The sequence below is a fragment of the Colias eurytheme genome, chromosome 5 (assembly GCF_061535395.1).
Source record: "Colias eurytheme isolate Ceu_HAF_F1 chromosome 5, ilColEury1 Martin Lab GWU primary, whole genome shotgun sequence".
NCBI classification, from domain to species: domain Eukaryota; kingdom Metazoa; phylum Arthropoda; class Insecta; order Lepidoptera; family Pieridae; genus Colias; species Colias eurytheme.
The window spans coordinates 5,617,302-5,638,818 of record NC_142984.1 but is presented as its reverse complement, the minus strand read 5'-3'; the positions used below and the strand labels follow the sequence as shown (position 1 = coordinate 5,638,818).

General features: G+C 31.8%; 2 protein-coding genes across 2 annotated transcripts; both read right to left on the bottom strand.

Moving 5' to 3' along the window:
* Positions 1-2,557: 2,557 nt before the first annotated feature.
* On the bottom strand, positions 2,558-3,824 carry LOC149908459 (uncharacterized). Its single transcript, XM_090102055.1, has 4 exons — positions 3,778-3,824; positions 3,051-3,218; positions 2,816-2,878; positions 2,558-2,661 (listed from the first exon to the last, which is right to left on the bottom strand). Exons 1-4 carry the CDS (start codon positions 3,809-3,811, stop codon positions 2,600-2,602), a joined length of 327 nt encoding a protein of 108 aa, XP_089958181.1. The 5' UTR covers positions 3,812-3,824; the 3' UTR covers positions 2,558-2,599.
* A 2,042-nt stretch (positions 3,825-5,866) lies between these two features.
* On the bottom strand, positions 5,867-7,628 carry LOC149908458 (uncharacterized). The gene is made up of 2 exons (XM_090102283.1): positions 7,608-7,628; positions 5,867-7,253 (listed from the first exon to the last, which is right to left on the bottom strand). The coding sequence occupies exon 2, from the start codon at positions 7,245-7,247 to the stop codon at positions 6,000-6,002; it is 1,248 nt and encodes a 415-aa protein (XP_089958409.1). The 5' UTR covers positions 7,248-7,253; positions 7,608-7,628; the 3' UTR covers positions 5,867-5,999.
* Positions 7,629-21,517: the final 13,889 nt, after the last annotated feature.

Sequence of the window (21,517 nt, the reverse complement as noted above, 5' to 3'; positions counted from 1 at the left end):
TATTTATTTTATTGAAGAAAAAGAAATTATATAAACGAAGATACCGTGAACGATGGTGCAAATCATGGTTATTGCAAAGTTATTGTTATTATACCTACTCTCATGTGAACTTGTTGAAAGAATTGATATTTGAGCCGAATGATTTTCGCAACTATCTACGATGAAAAGACGTATCTCAAACTATTAGCAGCTATGACTCCTTTACACATATGCACGTGTTTCCCTGCTAGCACTCACTGGACAACTGACGACTACGTCGAACCGCCCCATACACGCTCAGGTTTGCCTGCACAGTTAAACTGCACAGGTATAGTTACCCACGCGTAAAAAATATCAATTTTCATATTTTTTCTGTCGCCTGAACAGGTGTGAAAACTTGCACAGTTCTGTAACATACACGCTCCGGTTAACCTGAACAGGTGACCTGTACAGGCAAACCTGTCAGGTACACCCTAGCGTGTATGGCCAGCTTAGGTTTCCGCCCGCGGCTTCGCCCGCGCAGTCAAAGAAAAACCATCATAGTTTCCATTCCCGTGGGATTTCCGGAATTGTGTCACTTTCCCGGGATAAAAAGCATCGTCCTTACTCGGGTATCAAAATATCTCCATACCAAATTTCATGAAGATTGGTTCAGTAGTTTAGGCGTGATTGAGAACAGACAGACAGACAGAATTACTTTAGCATTTATAATATTAGTAAGGTAACGGCACCAGTCGTGGACAAGCATCCAGTAATGGACAAAATAAATATTAAATTTAAATATTAAGACCAAAATGAACGTTATATAATTTGGCAATACTTAAAATAAAAGTTTGGTTCATAAGCTATCAAAATACGACATTTCATCTTATTCGGCCAAAATGTTTGAAGATGGCAGAACGTTATGTTTAGATGCTGCGACTCGTTTCGAAGAAATCCATTTTTACTTAGAAAATCCTTAAGGAAGTGCGGACACAATTTTGGTTATAAGAATTTTTGTATAAATGTCAGCAAAATTTGATATTACTTTTATTTATAGTAGTTAAGTGTACGAAATATTACACGATTTAGTATCATGATAGGTTATGTTGTTTAAATGAAAATCATCAGTGTCCATAACTGGATTTAATTCTATGGATATATCCATTTATGGACATTTGTCGAAAATAAACTTTTTTTAAAGGTATTAATTACATGCGCTTTTCTGTATTGTCTTTTCTTTCTGTTTAATAATATACCTATCACGACCATTTCAAACAAAGGATTCCAATATTGTACAACAATTGTCCATGACTGGATTTGCTTTGGTTCCTATAATGGACATTGATATTTTTTGTTAAAATTACACTAATGGGTCCAACAACATAATATCTAATAGAGAGATCTAGAGAGTTCTCTGATGAACTGTTTGGATCGTTGTCTGCTGCTAAATTCCACCACCATATAGCACACACGCTTAAATTTCATCCACACCATCTTGACAACAGTTTAAAAAAAGCTTTTTGCCTCGTGCTACAATTTGGAATCCATATCGATGGACCGATCAGATTAAGGCTGCTGGCGGATTCAGATTGGCGATTCACTTCACGAGTGTAGCGGAATGCCAGGAAACAGAGAGATACGGCGGAACATCGTGACGCGGGTAACATCTACCCCCCTAGAGTGATATGACGAAGAAGAAGAAGTCCCAAAATGGATGGAAGGCAGTACTTTTTTTAGTTATATTTTTCATCCCTGACTTAAAAAAAACCATATTGGTGTTTCTTAACGGACATAACTCGTATTTAACGATGCATTTGTGCAATTTTTGCCTAGAAAATGGAAATTAAGACTGTTTTAAATATTATAAGTATGCAAAATAATTAATAAGTACTATTTTTTATAAATACATCCCCGATTTATTGTATTCCAATCAGCATTTTCAAGATTCTATTGATAACTATAAGTCTTCTCCAATTGTAAATAACTGGAGAAACGACATTAGGTACAGTCCATAAATGGGTGTTCATAACTGGATGTTGTCCAAAACTGGGTGTCCATCATTAGATTTTTCACTGTCCATCACTGGTGCAAAAAAGTGGTTTTTTAATTTATAAATAACTTCATTATTTATGCATTGTAATCTTTTTTCTAACATTGGTTACGTTAAACTAACATTGAACTAAAGGTATAACTAAACAATATCCAATAAAGTTAAAAAACCTACGAGAAATTTGCAAAAAACTTCAAATTTTTCCTTAATCTGTACAAGACTGGTGCCGTTACGTTATGGATTATTTGATAATTAGATTTCAGATAGGTACTTACCTATAGAAAAACCTCCCTGACCCGAACCCGCGTTTTGTGGCGGCAATCTTGGATTTTGCAATAGAATAAAATTTACAAAAAAAAAATGGTAATCAGCTACTTTGGCTTAAATGTAACAATATAGGAACCGGCTGGAAATTTTAAATAAAAAAAACTACATTATTACAACTATTTTATAACCTTATTTAATTCAATTGTGTCATTTTCCATCTGAAAAAACAGTAATCACTAATTGGTTAATTAGTTAGGCTCTTAGTAATTGCCACAAAAATAAAATAAGAAAATGAATTTTTTAATTACAATCTAATTGTAACTAATTTGTACCCGAATCACTGTCCGATTCTCTTCCTCGGCCATGAATTCCTGTAGGTATTCCTGAAAACAGAAAGAAATTACCTATGGTCCTATGTATATTTTATTAAGCATTGGTACTTTTGCTTCTTGAAGTTAAGGTACTGTTACACATGCTCTAAAATATTTATTCGGAAAAGGCTATATTATTAGGTATTATTATGAAATACCTACTCACGTTCTGGCTCAAATTCTTCAGGATTTATACCCTTAGTGCTTCTATGCGCTCTATCTTCAGAGTCTACAAATAAAAATAGTAGTTAAGTAACTACATACTTAACTAGTTAAAGAAGAAATATTTTTTTTACATAGATATGATAGAGTTATTTACGGTTGCCATTATATTATATTGCACTGTATCCTATGTACATTGCAATATAATGGCAATGTACCTATACGTGTAAAATGCTCACCAGAACTCTCAGCCACATCATCAATATTATCTGATTCATCAGCTAATTTCTCGTCTTTATCAGCTTCTTTATTGTCATCAGATTCAACAGATGTAGAATCGGCTCTAATTGATATCTGGGAGTTGTTAATTTTGTTTCCAAATTTTCTCAAGCTGTCAATTTTCGGACCTATAATCGTTATAAATTTGGAATAATGAACATCCATAAACTTCAAAGGATTTTTGTGCATGAATTAGCAGGTAATGTAACATTACCTTTAAATTCGCGTATTCGCAATGAAGGATTTCCATTGGTTCTTGGAATAATATCAAGTCCTAATTTAATGTTGACTGAAATTTCAAAAAGCCATTTTCCGTTTATCCTTCTCGTAAAAATTTAAAATTTTGCACATTGCTTATTAGTAAATTTAGGTATATAATAAATAACCTATCTAAACTACACAAATTTTTTTCAACAAAAATAAAAGAGTGATCACTCGATTCTAGGCCAATAGGTAGGTATTGCTGCCGCTCATGAGCTTTTGCTATGTTAGTACCGGATTACGGAAACTTCCTACAATACTTAGGTTTTAGCACAGGTTTTAGCTACAAACTTATTGTTGACTTCTTAGTCATGACGTTTCTTTCTTGAAGTTAGATATCACATTTTGTGAGCTAATCCACAAAACGTGGATCCAGGTGAAACATAAATACCTATTAATATTTAATAGGTACTTTACATTACTCACCAGTTCTCCCTCCTTTCCCTTCGCCTAAACTCATAAGCCAGAACCAAAACACCTAAAAATAAATTTAAATTAACTATAATATGAGCATTATGTTACATGTTTTAAAAATATAAACTATATTTCCCACCGTTAAAAATATACATATTTCAAATACATTTCTTCTTAATAAAAACATGATGCAAAGTATGCCTGCGGCTAGGTACTGCTATGCAGTAACGTAACTTTATGCTTTGATTTTAATTTAAGCCAATCATTTTTATAGCCTTAGATTTGAATACAAATTTATATATTGTGTAACCTTTCTGAAGAGCAGGTAGTAAGTAATTATTAATCACTAAGCAAAAGCTAAGTAACTAGAGTTTGAGTTTTAATAAATATGCTACAAATATGCGAAAGTATATTTAACTACTTTTTACTTATAACCAGGTAACTAACTACTTAAATTTAATCCATATAAAATATTATTTAAGAAATAAACTTCTTACTTAGTTTTACTTAGTTATAGTTAACTAACTAACTAGGTACTTAGTTCTACATTGAATGAATTTCTAAAATGAATTTACATTCGTACTTCTTAATATTATGCTCGTAAGTATTGAACAGAAAAAATTTTGTTTTTTCGAATACTAATCGCCTCTTACATATAAGAATCCATGTGTAGAGCCAGGAGATAAAGCCGAGATTCTGAAATTGCGGTTTAACGACTGAGGGTTGCAAGTGGTTCCACAAGGTACGGGCCTCAGAGGGATTTAGTTACGTTCTCTGAAAAATAAATGTGCAGCTCGTTTCTTATATTTTTCTTACCTCGCAGCTGAAAGACGTAACAACGTGGGTATTAAGATTACTTTAGAAATAGCAACGTATTAAATGATTATTGATGAAAAGCGTTTAAAATGCAATTTTTTCCGTCGATTCTAACTGCTGTTTTTTTACTATGTACTTAACTAAGTACCTATGTAGTTAGGAATGTAAGAAAAAAAAATTATATAGGTATTTTTATACAAGACGTATGATGTAATATGATATGAAAGTATCTAAGTATGTAGGTAATAATTAATACAAGAGGAGTTTATTAAAACGACAAATGTGACCTGTCAAATTCAAAAAAAGAACGTGTGTATGTACTGTGGTTTGTGCCGAGCATACTTGTCAGAAGTGAAACTTCTTTTGCAAGATTCAAAGATACAACAATAGTCACCTTATTTCGTGACGTGAAGTTTCACTTCAAAAAAATACTTTAATGTAGCATCGTCCATTAAGAGAGACAACGATATAGTTAGGTTAAAAGAAATAATATTACTTGGAACTGTTTGAAAAGATTCCTATTATGATATCAGCTACCCACTATTTTTTATCAATTAAATAAATACGTTCTTACATATACCACTACACCCAAACTACTCCATACACATATACATATACCACTGTTGTTAATATAAAGGAATAATTATATATTATTATTAATTTATATATTGATAAAGGGGGCACTGAAAAACAGCGCTGCCAATGTTCCTGGACGTTGCAGCATATGCTGAGCTGCCTCCTTTTTGTCAGGGTCGGTCGTATGACACACCTTAATAAATGTAGAACTTATAATTCTATTTTTTTTTGTACGTGTTTTTCATGTTATTAATTTAAGTATTTGCTTCTTTTATTGTAACTATTTCTTATTGCGGTGTTTTCTTATTTAACTTGTACGGTTTTATGTTTTATGTCTATGTATGTGTGTGTGTTGTGCTGTCTCTGATAAATAAATGTTTCTTTCTTTCTTTCTTTCTTTATTGTACATATTACCACAGTATTACACAGTAGACGCCATCGTCAATAAATTCATAATCAAGAAAATTGCAGAAATATCTTTGTGTAAATTTTTAAGTTTTTAATCTATGCTTAATAACCAAAAGCACTCATTGAGCGAAAAATAGTTCACAATGCGTTGTGGTCACAGAAAAAGAGCCACATCGCGAAATTTGTGCTGCACTGGCTTTGAGCCTAAAAAATTAAATCTGTATTATGATAATATGTGAAGGTACATTTTTCATATTATTCTCAATCAATCTGCATGCCATGAAAAACAATGGAATTCTTTAAAAATATTTATTCATGTTTTTGCTCTGTACAAAGTTTACTATAACTAGCACAAAATAACTGTGTTTATGAGTTCCATACATGTGGCATTATCGGATACTTATCAAAGACCTCCAACATTTCAAGATTGCTGGTTAAAAACAAAATTCATTGCAATCACACATTTTTTTAACAGATTTTTCGTTTTTTATACAATTTGTTTCAAGATAGTTTTCTACAGCTAAGTCTGTACTAAATATGTCTTTTTCTCTATTGATAATGTTTAATTCTTCTCTCTCCCATTCAGATTTTGGAATGGATGATATGTTTGATAAAACGCAATTCTTTATATTTCCAATTGATCTATCACAAGGCCACACCACATCTTTGATCATAGTCCATGTTGTATCCGCAAGAGATAATTTTAAATGTATAGAAGGCAAACATAAAATGTCATGACCAAAAGCTCTAACTAAATGATATGTGTTTGTGTATTTTTTTATTCCTGTTGTATTCCTTATTAAGTCATAGAGTTCTGCCTTGCGCATTGATGAGTTGTACGGTATTTGTTTGTCTTGCAACCACTCTATCATTTCCTGCCTAGAATCAAATCTTGTAATAGTTTGTTCAAAAAGTTTTTGATAGCAACTTCGGTCCATAACGATAACACTTTTTGGTTTCAGTTTAGGTATTGCAATCTCAATTAGCCATTTTTGAAAGCTAGCATCTGATGCTGAAGAACAGAATAGACCACTTACATATCCAACTATAGAAACCATGTAATAATACATACATCCAGAAGAAACATCCTCATTTAAGTTGCTAGAAGCATCAGGCAGTGTGTCTCTAAGCCAGGGTTTCTCAAATTGTAATTTCGCATCAATATATCTCTCATCTAAATAATAGAAGTGTTTTTCTGTATTTCTGTATTGTAAAGCTTTAGACAAGTACTTATATCTTTCAAATGTGTTCTTTGGATTTTCTAAAAGCATCAATCCATTGTCCTTAAGTTTGTTTAATGTAATGCCCATTATTTCAAGCATGTCTTTAAATTGTTGTCCTTGTAATGGTTCAATAGTTTCGGACAAACAAATATTAATATATGTAGGATATGAATTGTTGAATACAGGTAATTTATTTTTTAATAATACTTTACTTATTGCTTTTAATATTAGATAGCCATGTTCACTATACTTATGTCTGATGTTTTGGTGTTCAATCGACTTAGTATCAACCTTTTTCAAAAATTCCACAGAGCGTCCAGTATAGTATGCTGTTCTTGAATAATGATCCCTTATGGGATTTATCAGATAACCCAGTTGTTTTTCATATCTACATCTGTCTAGAACTCTTCTTATAATTGATGATGCCTGATCATAATTTTCTAAGATTGATTGTTCCATTTTAAGCTGAAATGAAAAATATAATTAACATATTGCTTGCTCTTTTAGTATAATACAGTAAATATTAAAAAAATAATAATATAAAAATTATTATCTATTTTATTCAATAATAATAATTAAAACCTACTTAAATCATAATTAAAACTATTGCCATAACGAATACTTTTTTGGAGGCATTATTAGAGGCTAGGTTAGGGTTAAAACTTAAAAGCATTTTTTCAATCATTTTATTTTAATGACAATCTAGATAGAAATTATTTATTTTATACACTAATAAAAAATAATTAAGTAGCTATGAAGTTAGCTAAATTTTAACACAAGAACAACTTTAGACCGATTTATAATGTTCGATTTGCTTACCCTTGAATTAGAATATCTTATATACTTAGATTACAAAATCTTATATATATTTATGTGTACGAATTCTTGCAATATTATTAATTAATAGTTATTATGCCTCTTTACGTTTACATTAAAACCAATCAAAATTAATTTTAGCTCTAGGTAAATAAACAATCATCATGCTGCTTGTGACTGCTTTCAGAATTCAAATGTCAATTGTCAAATATAGTGATTTGTCAAATGATATGACAGGTGTCAAATGTAAATAGAATTTTTAGTATATGAATGAATGAATGAATGAATGAATGAGAACTTTATTGTACACACCAAATTACAGACATTACATAAAATAGAATACACATAAATTGCACAATGGGCGACCTTATGGCTACAGAGCCATCTCTTCCAGGTAACCCAACCAAGGAAAGCAATGACAAAAACAACGAATACAGGTAGGTGGTGTATACTGAAGCACTGAAGCAATAAAAAGATAAAAAATAAATAAATATGTATAATACGTACTAATAGATGAGAGAAAATACATCAGATACATTACATAGGTCATCACTTGATTAAAGATATGTAGTAATTAAAAAGCAAGTTTTTGAAAGTATATGGCAATCTTATGACAATTTTGCTGCTTTTTATAAAGTTTTATTGATAGCAAAATTGCACATATTTAAAAATAACAATAAAATGCCTATATCCATATTTGTTCCGGCTGTCGGGACACAGAATTATTATACCTACTACTCTTTGGATGATCCGCTGGCCACATATTTTGGCAGATGTAACATGATACGCCGGTTTCCTCATGAAGTTTCCTTTACCTATAATTGCTTATAATCCTACTATCCTACAATATATATCTTCAACTTCTACTATCAACTAATATTATAAATGCGAAAGTTTGTGAGAATGTGTGTGTGTTTATTACTCTTTCACGCAAATACTACTGAATCGATTACAATGAAATTTAGCACACATTTAAGAGGGTAACTTGGATTATAACAAAGGATAGGTTTTATCCCGGTAATCTCTCGGGAACGGGAACTATGCGGGTTTTCCTTTGAAAACGCGGGCGAAGCCGCGGGCGGAATTCTAGTAATATTATAAATTCGAAAGTTTGTGAGGATGTGTAATGTGTGTGTTTGTTACTCTTTCACGCAAATACCACTGAACCGATTACAACAAAATTTAGCACACATATAGAGAGTAACTTGGATTAACACATAATATGATAGGTTTTATCCCGAGAATTCCAAGGGAACGGGAACTATGCGGGTTTGTCTTTGAACACGCGGGTGAAGCCGCGGGCGGAAAGCTAGTATTATATTATACATTAATATGCTTTATGATATTGGGCTTCAAGCTCTTACATGTGGGATGCTCTTAATAAATAATATAGAACCGCTAATCAATTGATTAGAAAGCTCTTTCATTCACATTCGAATCTTAATATTATACAGGGTGTAATCGTTAAGTGTGCACAGGCGATTTTTCCGTAAGTATTACAGATAACAAAAAACTTTAAACTGATATCGAAAGTACTTAACCTAATGAGTAAAATGGCCGTAATAAATTTTTAAAAATAAATCGAGACATATCAAAAAAATTATCTTTAAACCCTCCCATACATATGAATATCCCATATACATTTAATATGAAAGATTTTAGCTTTCTTTTTCTTTTTTGGTTTTCTGCTTTAATTACTTACTTCGCAAATTTGAAGTGACATTTTCCACGCTTTTTCCGGACATTTTCACGCATTTTCCGGATATTTTCCGGGAATTTCCCAGGCATCTTCCGGGGATTTTCCGAGCATTTCCCGGGGATTTTCCGGATGTTTCCCAGACATTTTCCGGACATTTCCCTGGCATTTTCCGGGAATTTTCCACGCATTTCCCAGACATTTTCCGGACATTTCTCAGGCATTTTCCGGGGATTTTCCAGGCATTTTCCGGGGATTTTCCGTACATTTTCACGCATTTACCGGATATTTTCCGGACATTTTCACGCATTTACCGGATATTTTCCGGATATTTTCACGCATTTTCCGGATATTTTCCAGGCATTTTCCAGGGATTTTCCACGGTTTTTCCGGAAATTTCCACGCATTTTCCGAGCCTTTCCAAGGCATTTTCCGGTTATTTTCCGGGAATTTCCCAGGCATTTTCCGAGCATTTCCCGGGGATTTTCCGGATGTTTTCCAGACATTATCCGGACATTTCCCGGGGATTTTCCAGACATTTACAGGCTATGTCAGGGAAATGTCCGGAAAATGCCTGGAAAATTCCCGGAAAATGTCCGGAAAATGTACACGAATTGCGTAGGTATTATATTTTTGTGTTGTTTTATTTTATTTTTCATTATTTTAAAATAAACAATAACTACTGTTTTTGATTAATTATAAGCTTAAGATGTTTCATTTTTATATTTTTGGTAATAATGCCGCCCTAAAATAAAAATATTATGCACTAAAATTATTTTGGCGTTTTAAACATAAAATACGTAATTCGGAACACGATGAAGTGTCACAGGAATCATCATATTATGTGAAAAGGACTATAGCTTTAAGCGAGTTACCATCTCGCCGAAGGTGAGTAGTATATTCTTTGGTTACCATTGATAAGACGGTATGGAGACGATGAAGATAATGATTAATAATTATTTATAAAACTACTGTATGCGATTGAGACTAGCTCCAATTTTAAAGGTTTTCAAAGGTCATTCTTAAACTGTAGTTATATTTCCTGTGTAGGTTAAGTTCGAGCTGATGAAGGTATCTGTTACTTAAGTAAGATTGAAAAATTTGTCTTGGGACCTACTATACGTCACCCTGAAATACTACGTAACGTCACTGGTAGGTAGTTCTTTTAAATTAATTTTATTGTCAATGGCCGCTTTAATTTCATTGTGAAAACGAACGTTACGCCACCTTTGATTCCGTAGAGTGCTTTGATCAACTTTAATTAAAGCTCTTGCAGATTTCTTACTTTTAAATTGCTTGATACGCTTCGTCTTAATTAAGGAAATTATGCCGCACTTGCTCCGCAAAAAGACTGCCTGTGCCTCCCTTTAACATGTGACTTGTTTGCTTATTTTTCTTAAATTAAATGTTCCTAATGTTACAAAAATAAGTATTTTCTAGTTTAATAACTATTTACTCCTTTATAATAATAATAAACTCCTACCTATGGGAGTATTCAGAGAGAAAGCTTGAAACTTATAAGCGCTTATCGGCGCTTGTCATGTTCATATATTTTCCTGCGCGGGTTGACAGCACTGACAGGAAAATATATGAACATGACAAGCGCTTATAAGTTTCAAGCTTTCTTTCTGAATACGCCCTATGCGCGTATAGTCTACCTCATTATATGACCTATTGAACGCATCACTGTTCATTCAATTAGTTCCTGTGATTAGCGCGTTCAAATTAAAAAAAAAATCTTCAGCTTTATATTCAAATAAATATAGATAATAACATAACATAGAACATAGAAAGATATAAAAAATATTGCCTATTCAACACAACGATTAATCTTAATTCACAACAATATACGTTTACATTATCTCAAGTAAACGAGAGTTGTGAATGCCTTCCTAGTGATCATCGATTTAAGACTCCATTCTGAGGTCATTAAGCCATGAGGATATTGATGTACTCCATTCATGTAAACGATCACGTTGCAGCCACATTCGTCACTGACAGGAGTTTCAAGCACGTCCATTTTACCATGCAGGTACTTTACTTATCAATCTATGAATAAAAGTAAAATAAAATTGATTATTACACTGGACTACATGGGTGTGTGGTTACTACCTACTACTCCACCTAGATACCTAATAATTATAACTTATCAACCTTCGCACAATGTTATAAAATAATTACGATATGATAAATATATGTTTTGATGTTTTAGTTGTGTTAGGTATTTCATAGGTATAAGAGTAGATAAATATATTTAATGTTTAAAATATTATTGTTTGTATTCGCATCACTTTAAGGCCACTTTTTCTATATTTAATAGGACCTAAAGGTAAGGTAAGTCGGTAACTATAAGGCACTCATAGAGGTAATTATTTAATATAGAGAAAAAGAAGGTAATTTACTAGATATTAAAATTATTGGAAATTTAATATTATTCATAGCAGCGTTCACTTCTTGGAAAATGATTGAAGGAACATCAGTTTCATCTGAACTTAGTATATTATTATCTATGTTTCGGATTTTAAACTCCGAAATTTTTGAAATTTTGTAGATTATAAGTACTTAGTAGATAGATGCAGTAACTATAAGGTAGGTACACTGTGATTTTACAAAATAATATCAGATTATGTATATATATATATATGTATATAGAAAACAATGTTCTTAGCCATTTCTAAACTTACTGTGGCAATGGATTTTTTTTTTGTAATATTTCCGGAAAAGAGATTAATCAAGATATAATAATAAAAAACGTAACTTTAATTTCAATCCTGGTTACATGTTAGTTGTTACCAATAATATGTATGGATATCCATGTAGGTAAGTAGTTTTTTTGTATAAGTTATTAAAACATGCACCACAAAATAACCACAATGAGATAAAAACAAACAACAATTCCAAATACCATTACCCAGAATAGGCAACCTGCGCTAAGCTAAAGCTATTGCTTTCAATAGATGTATTAGGATAGGTAGGTACCTCTTACATACTTTTAATGGATTTTTTAAAAGAATCGCAAAAGTTGAAGATAGATTGCTCTGAAACGTTTATTTGCACGTGTTCAATGTAGTAGAGAATACCTACAAAATGAATTAATTAAAAAATGTTGAATTTTTATTATTTTACGCAGTAGGGAAGCATTTTATGCACAAATTTAACTTTAAGTATACTTACTTGAAATTTGTATCTATATTAACAGTAAGTAATCGATGCTACTATAGTTCTCAATTTATTATTAAAAACATAGTAAGTACAGAAATGTGAATAGGTTCGTAAGTACCTAGATAATATTTCAACCCAATTTTAAGGAAACACAAGGGCTTTCGGAGAAACAAATATTTGTGGCTTTGCTCTGACCGAACTTTTATCCGGTTATGTAGACTACGTTTATAAAATATATATGGGTAATATTTTGAGTAAAGGTTATGAAAATTTCCACCCTCACAAAAACTTTTCTTCCTCGTAACATTGTAAATCTAATAAACAGTATTCTTCAATTGCCTTATATGTTACAAGGATCAGATATTTAATAACATGGTCAATTATTTATTGTTATAAATGTAATTTGTTTGAAAGGAGCGATATTTCGACAGTCTTTGAGAATTCGTCACAATAAAGAAACGCTCGCTAATTAATTAAGGACTGTCGTGTTTCCTTGTGAGGGTGTGGCAATTCTTTCAGTTAGCTTAGGAAGGAAAAAGAAAAGTTAGATTAAACGCGATTCATTGTCTCACCATTGTAAGTAACGAAGTCAGCATCAGCACTGTGATCATTGCGGCATAAGAGTAATTTGTTAATTAATTTAATTAATACTGGATTTTACTTTTGAAAATTGAGCGTTAAAATAATAAACGTTCTACAGAACGTTTATTATAATACAGGTATTGTTGTTTATTTACCATAACTAACATTAATTATATTTGGCTGTTATGCCGTCATAACCGCATCTTTAAATAACATCAAGGAAGAAGACATTCTAAATTATTTATCTTACGCTATAGGTATTCACGTCCAATCAATTTAAAACTCCATCCCTTATAATGAAGGCATGCCTACGTATTTATGATTGCTTTATATGCGGTGGCCGGTGACGCTTGTTTTAGTAAGGTTAGGTTATAAGTTGTTTTGTTTACTAATAGATTAAAAACAAAATATACATAGAGTTAGAATAATAAGTTATGGAAACAATAGTTTACGTATTTTACTATGCATCAAGGATGCTTCTGATAATAATAATTATGTTTTATACTTTTTTATTCTATCAAGTAGGTAGCAGGAACATAACAGATGAAGAGCGTCTAAAAAATTGTCATAATATTTTTCATCAAAGTCACACTTTATCAGTTCATTACTTTGAGTATTCTTGTACAACACTTAATAAAAGTGTAGCAAAATCGTCGAAAAAGCAATTTGCAATCGTCCATCGGTTCAAAGAAACGAATCTCGTTGTGAAGTAACAAGACCTGTCTATTAAAATTTGAAATTTCGTTTTACTGAATAAATTGCTTCTTGACTTTTGCTATCTACAAATAAGTATTAAGCGCTCGCAATCTGGGACCGCAAATAAACTTGTAAATCAAACGGTTTATTTTTATTTCAGATATCAAGGCGAATCACGATGATCAAGATTTTTACCCAATTACCATTGCGCAAGACACTGCACGTGGAACCTCGACGTCATTACACATGATGAGCTTGTGTCTACCTACACATGATAGAGCTTGTGTGCTCTGTCATGACGTCGTTGGCTTTATCTAATAATCGTCTAAATTTATTTGTACAGTAACATGGAAAACTTTTAACATTAATGAGTTTTTTTACATTTATAACTATCAACGGTCAACATTCTTAATTATCTGCTGCATCTTCTCAGACATCGGATTCCTTACGATGTTTTCACCGTTCGAGCAGTGGTGATGTTATCAACATCTATACATATAATAAATCTGTAGAAGGGTCAATTCTGTACATTGAAAATATTGAAGAAATAAATAGCAGGGGGTGTTACTGGATCGATACCAAACCCAAATATGTGATTAAAAAAATTTTTGTCTGTCTGTCTGTCTGTCTGTCTGTCTGTCTGTCTGTATGTGAAGACATCACGTGAAAACTACCGGTTCGATTTCGATGAAACTTGGTATAATTATACCTTATTATCCTGGGCGTAAAATAGGATACTTTTTATCCTGGAAAAATACGTAGAAAAAAATTAGTCTTAATTTTTCAGTTTTATCCATAGACGTTGTTCTGTAGAACCGCGAACACACGTTGCGTATTATTATAGGCCTAGCCGTATTTGGGTCCAATAGATATTTATAAGATGTCATTGTCAGAGTTACTCAAAATGGAGAAATAAACCATCACGCGAAGACCGACATCCGCGCGGACGGAGTCGCGGGCGGAAGCTAGTGCGCAAATAAATTGCGCGCTCGCTTGGTCTCTCGAACCCCCGACCTATCGAATTGAAGTCCGTGTTCCTTACCACTGAGCCACCACTGCACTATCGTTATCTTATACTGTCCTTTTATTACATAGTTTGTTAAACATTACTTTAAGATTTTATGAATCAATTAAATTCAAACTAGTCCCGACACAACCATCCTCCTCCAACCGAGAGCAATTGAATCTCGAGTAAATTGTTTAGCATTATACTTCCAGTTTCCACACTCACCCCTCCATTTATTTCCCATTCAAATACAGATTTCGCGCGGTAATTTTAGAAACAATCCTGTAATAACAATTCGGATTTGTATCAGCCGATGAATAAATTATAAATACATTTAGGAGCGTACGTTCCGAACCATTTCTCTTCTTACCCGGCTAGCCCATTTGCAGATCTCCAAACGGTGCCATTACTCAGCAATAAATTGGCATTTGCGCCGTCATACATAAATTACACGAAAGCGCACCGAAAACCAAGTTCCTTCGCAGTCACTTTTTGCGTATTAAGCGGGCGTTATACTTTGTTCTTATGTATGAATGTAGATTTACGACAGTTTTGGATAAAGTATCCAGCATTGAAGTCATGGCCTAAAATGAAAAAAGTCGTAGTAATGGGTACATATATTAAGGCATGTGTAGTTGTGATCTAACGATAAATTAAATGTGACACGATTTCATATTTACAATAGTTCAAAGAGTAAGAATTATTTATTCTCTTTGACTCTTCACGTACATTATAAAGGAAAAACCCACTTTAAGTAATGATTTAGTATCCTATTCTCCTCTCCTATAAAATTTCTTCCATAAATATCGCGTTTATTCTGTAAAATATTGTCGATTTATGGCAATTACCTAATAAGCCTTAATGGAGTTCCTGATAATTGTACGAAGGGTGCGAAAAACTCCCTTTGAAGGCACAATTTTGCTTCTTATGGTGTCATTAAACTTCGCACACAAATTAACTAAAACCATTACCTTCTAACAACAAAGCCTTGTTCCTGAATAATATAGGAGTGAACAATACGAACTTGTTAATCGTTACAAATATTCAATATCAATGTTGTCAGTCTTCATTTGCGAATTGAGGTAACGTACCTATTATTTCCATTCCATGAACTTTAATTCATATTATATTACTAATTTGCGGCTCGCTTTAATTGACTTTGATTTAATAATATTAGTAAATATTGTTCATCATCATCATCAAAACTTAAGCATAGAATTCATTGAGTGAATGCAGGTGACAAGACCTTTAGCAATAAGTTTAAAAAATATTGAAATACAATAGGTAAATACTAAATATTTTCCGAATGTACAGCCATTCAAAAAAGTACGAACATAAACATATCTAGCAAAGCAAATAAATACAACGTATGAAATTCCGCACATTTTTTGCGAAAAATCAAATGGTTGTGTGTGAACGGCGACCACTAGAGAATTATAGTTCAAAAAAATATTATTCGAGAACAAAGGGAATAAAACGTAATTTCGCATCGCAGAATTTTATGTCGAAGATATGAAATATGTTGTAAATACCATAAATGTCCGCCTCTATTACTTTAGTCTCCCACGGGGATACACCTAATTTTTACAATAACGTTTTTCTAGCTATAAGGTATTTTAATATCAAAAACAGCAAGTATATTTGATACTTCAATGAGAAAATATTTCGTAATTTTAGAAGAATTTTTCAATTGACTAAGTAGAGAAAACAAAACGCTGTGCATTTGTGGGTGCATTTTATAAATCGAATTAAACTTTGCCATTGTTAATATAAGCAAAATGCGCATTGATTAATTTAATTACCTTAATTAAACACGGTTTTGGGACAATTTTACTTTCATATTCATGTATTCTATTCGCTATTTCATAAAATTCCCGACCACTTAAACAAATCTCAGCGAGACGTCTTCAGGCTTCAAAGTTTGCTTAATACTTTAAACTGGTAATGAAGGCATTAAGGCGGCGCTGAATGCATAAGAAATGAGCTGCCGCCACAAGCTCCTATATAATTAGCTCCTTTATTACATTCTTGGTACAACATCATATTTTGAATAGCCACCAAAGATAAGGTTCGAATGGTGTAGTGACCTAACATATTAAAAATAATGTACTTCTATTGTTAAAATACTAATTATAAAAAGGTGGTTTTCTATTTAATTAAGTGAATTTGTAACTTACCTAAGGTATAGCGATTTTATGTGCTATAATTTGTTGATACTTTCTTTTAATCTAGGTACTTATATTGACGGTAATCTAGCTAACTCTACTTAATCTAATCGTTTATTTTTCGTTTCTACGGTATCGACAGATATGTCAATTTCATTGCTTATTTTTTTATTAATTCATTAATAATTTATTTTATAAACATTGAGTTACAAGAACACAGTTTCTTTTCGTTTAAAATCCATGTAAAATGCAACAATGTGTCTTCTGCAAATGACGTAATGAAATTTTATTGCCTGTCTAGTGTTTTGTTAGTAGTTTCAGTAATTAACTAAGATGTAGTTTACATTTAGATTAAAAGTTTTTATTACTGTCTGTTTCTATTTTATAGAAAATATAAGGCAATTTAATCTGACAAAATGTACACATGAATTGTATTAGAAAAAGGAAAAGGCACAAAAAACAAGAGATTTTGACACTGCACTGTTGTAGCATAGTATTAGAATGCTGCTTCAGACATAAGCATGTTTAGATATACATATATGCCAGATATATGATAGAACTATGCCAGGTATTTTTAATAGTTATTGTTTTAATCCAGAAGACCTGATTGTACTATATAAATAATTATGTACTTACATAGATATACATACTATATCACATCAGTTCCTCGTGCCACTGCTCAGAAACGTTATTTTTGTGTCATACATATATTTACTTAATAATATACCATAGATAATACATAATATACGAAATTGCTACCTTAGAGCAATAATGTATCTATGACGGTAAACGTTACCTTTTAAGTTGTCCTTATTCTATTAATAGGTTCATCGATTTTATGGAATGATATCAGGTATTATTCCATTAGGTATTTTAAATAACTATTAGAGCATTGTTTACTGAATTGGTTATCGTACAAGAAAATTTCTCTAAGAAACCAAACGGATTTCTTAACATGAGACAAAAGACAAAACAATAGGTAGTCAAAAATCTGCTCGATAAAATAATATAAAATACTAGCGGTCCGCCCCGGCTTCGCCCGTGGTACATATGAAAAATAGATGTTGGCCGATTCTCAGATTTACCCGATATGCACAGAAAATTTCATGAGAATCGGTCCACCCGTTTCGGAGGAGTATGCAGACTAACATTGTGACACGAGAATTTTATATATAAAATATATAGGTATACAAACACAAATAATTGTCAAGATCCCAGTTTATGCAGAGTTTCTTATTTCTCTCAGATACTTCCGTATTACCTGCATAGTTTTCCGTTTATTAGTACGAAGTAATGATCTAAGGTACGAAGGAAGGTAACGCCTCAGAACTAATTTCAAAAGTAATTGAGTTGTTGGTTTGTTTCCGTATCGTCTAGATTAATCTCGATTCGATGTTTCAACAATGGGAATGGTAGTTTGATGCGTTAACTACAAAACTTAATATACATCCTTAGTCGGTTTACTTGTTTGTATTTTCCTTTTGCTTTTATTTGCCGCTTTAAATGCAGATACAAATAAAATTAGTCAAAGTGAGTTATTTATTAACAGAAATATTTCTGTGAAAATATGAAATACAAACCTTATTATATACTTGATACTTCATAATTTTATTTATCATATTTCGTATTAGTTGTGACAAATAAGGATAAATGTATGTCATCAATAACTATATTTTATAAATATTTATTAACCTCTTTTAAAGCAGTTTGTAGCGGTTTTACATTATAATATTTTGTTGTTATATAAAAGGATACATAAATTAAGTTATGCTTTTAATTCAATGTTCATACGAACTATAAGTAATTAAATAAATAAATAAAATCTTTATTTGAATTCATACATAAAATTGACATATTGGATTGGGGTTCAGGCCCCCTTACTAGGTATAACCTGTATTAAGGGAATTTTATTTTTATATTATTTATTTAGGTCATCCAACATCAGTCACAACAATACTTATAGCTAGGGTGCATAATAATATAATAAAAAAAAGACAATTGTGACAAACAATTACAGGATAACACAACATGATTTTTAAGTCAAGTCACTAAGTGGAACACAAAGAAGAAAAAATAAACAAAATTAAGATAATTCCTTTAAGTTCTTGCGGATTTTATTACGATTGTCGTGAAAAATATCAATAAAATTGGCATGCTCGCATAATAAGTTTACAATTACATATAATTTCCATTGGTATTATATATATATATATATATAATACCAATGGAAATTAACATAACGATTTGATCGCAATGTGAAGAGATACTTCATTAAGGCATTGAATTAATGGGATTCATTATCTGCCAACAAATTTATTTAAGGTACAAACCCCGTAACGTTATAATGGATATCCATTATTGTTCAATGACGGTGCAATTTATACAAAATGTACAAAATAAATCGCGCTGGAGTGTTGAAAATAATTTAAAACATAAAATTGCTGTTCATACTTATTCTGTTTTCGTTAACAGTGTATAAAATAATGGAATTTGATATGGAAGTTGGAGTCGAGTATGTTTTGTCAAAAAATGGGACATCCTTACACCAGGGGTTTATCGTATGCTCGTAGATAATCCTCCGTGTCAATATGGTGGAATATTTATTTACCGCAAGACAGCCACAAGCTCACAATTCTATTTTCATTGTTAGAATTTAGTAAAAATAATATAAATTCTCTTTATGTAGAGGCTAATTAAAACAGTTTTGGGTACCTACGGTTAAGTAATTTTAATTAATTTTTGAAGATGAAAATAATGTTACAATTTGAAGTCTATAGATATAGCCAATAAGATGAAATTTTAACTTTCACTATTAAATAAATACCTAGTAGGTAATAGGTAGTTAATGTATGTTTTAAATGATCTTTATGCCGTTTATATCGATCTCTAAGTCTTATTTAGGTCAGCCAGTTGACAATTATTAAGGTTTAATAATGCATTATATAATATATTGTAGTGGCCGCTACATCAATTAATATCACAATTAATCAATTGGCAAATAAATGAATTATACTTTATACGTTCTCCACTCTATCAGTTTTTAATACGACAGGACAGTTAATCGATAAAATAAATGACTGTTGGGATTAAGCGCCCACACAGTGACAGCAGCTTGTTTTTAATTCGATTGAAAAAAATGAGATGGACATAAATGAAATGGAGTAAATCCTTTGGTGGGATCATACAGGGATCAACCCGTAGCAGTGTCACAAGATCCCAGCCGTTAGCCGTGCGTTAATAGGATCAAAGCGGGCTTTATTTGGGACGTGTCCACGCGATTTCACCTAACTTATCGAATTTGCAAATCGGCTTTCACTTCGTTAACCATATTGTATAGAGCAACTTTATTTATTAGTCGAATATATGCGAAGTTATGACTGATGCCTTTAATCATGAGTCAGAATTGGATATATTATCCTTTGAAAGGATTACGTAGAATATATTTCCCAATTAACAAGGAACGGTGCTTGATTTTCTAAACAATAATTGAAAGCTTTAGCTAAGTTTATATTTGTACTATAAACTAGTTTAAAATTAAATTGGATAAGCTTTTGTACGAGCTTAAAGATGTTATGATTTCAATTTAATTACGTGCGTATTTTAACCTTTATTGTTGTGGGCTATTTCATTGTGATATACGGCTCTATATTGTGTTAATAGTATAGTATTTGATATGGACAATCGATATATTATTAAATCATTATCAATATTAGTAGGTAGGTACCTACATATTATACAGCGTTATAGAAAAATATAAAATAAAAAAGTAGGTAGTGGTGTATTTTAAATATTTTTACGATAATTAAAAGGAAATAACCGAATTACATATATTAAAGGAAACATAATACAACAGTGATAAAACGGCCCAATTTGAGACGAAATAGAGTGAAAGCTTCCCCCGCTTAGTCTCTTAAATTATTAACCCTGTAAGGGCGATACGTAGAAAGGTTCTGTCTTGTTTAGGCGTTAAGGGAGGAAGGGAAGGGAACTTAATACCCTATATCACTGTCGGGGTAATACAAACTAGCGGGGTCGCAACCTTTTCCACTAAATTACGTATCGGCACATGGGATAATCCGAACTTAGTTGAATAACATTGAAACGAGGAACTAATTCCGTAATAAGTGCACTGAATTAGTAATATCGGGTAACAATCGGTGTGATGTGACTATGTTTACATTGTTTCGGTAAATAACGATACGCGTCCCGTAATGACATCCTTCGGATACACACGTGTGTGTAATTACCTAACAAAACATATTTGGCTTATAGACTGTCCTTGTTTGTGTAAATATTGACTAATGTCGTCCTACTAATTTTGTTTACCTATATGTACTGAAAGCCTTGACGCTTGGGAATTCATAATCAGTGATATTTTTGATATTATATAAGCAATCTAGATTCCCTTTAAGTACGTAATCACGCTGGTATTTCTAATATCATGGATATTTGGGAATATTGCCTACTGCTTTTTGTAATAAATACGTTCTTTTTTTTTACAACATTTTTAAATAGGAGTAGGTAATATGCTTTGTGTTTTTATGTAATATTATTCCCGGCAATGTATTAAATGTACTAAACAAACAATAATAAACTTCATAGAAAA

Bases quoted from the DNA above. Each gene is read 5' to 3' on its own strand.
- LOC149908459 (XM_090102055.1), bottom strand. From the start codon at position 3,811: ATGAGTTTAGGCGAAGGGAAAGGAGGGAGAACTG. The intron at 3,219-3,777 runs GTGAGTAATGTA...TAACGATTATAG, and splicing joins AGGGAAAGGAGGGAGAACTG to GTCCGAAAATTGACAGCTTG. The intron at 2,879-3,050 runs GTGAGCATTTTA...TTTTATTTGTAG, and splicing joins TGATGTGGCTGAGAGTTCTG to ACTCTGAAGATAGAGCGCAT.
- LOC149908458 (XM_090102283.1), bottom strand. From the start codon at position 7,247: ATGGAACAATCAATCTTAGAAAATTATGATCAGGCATCATCAATTATA.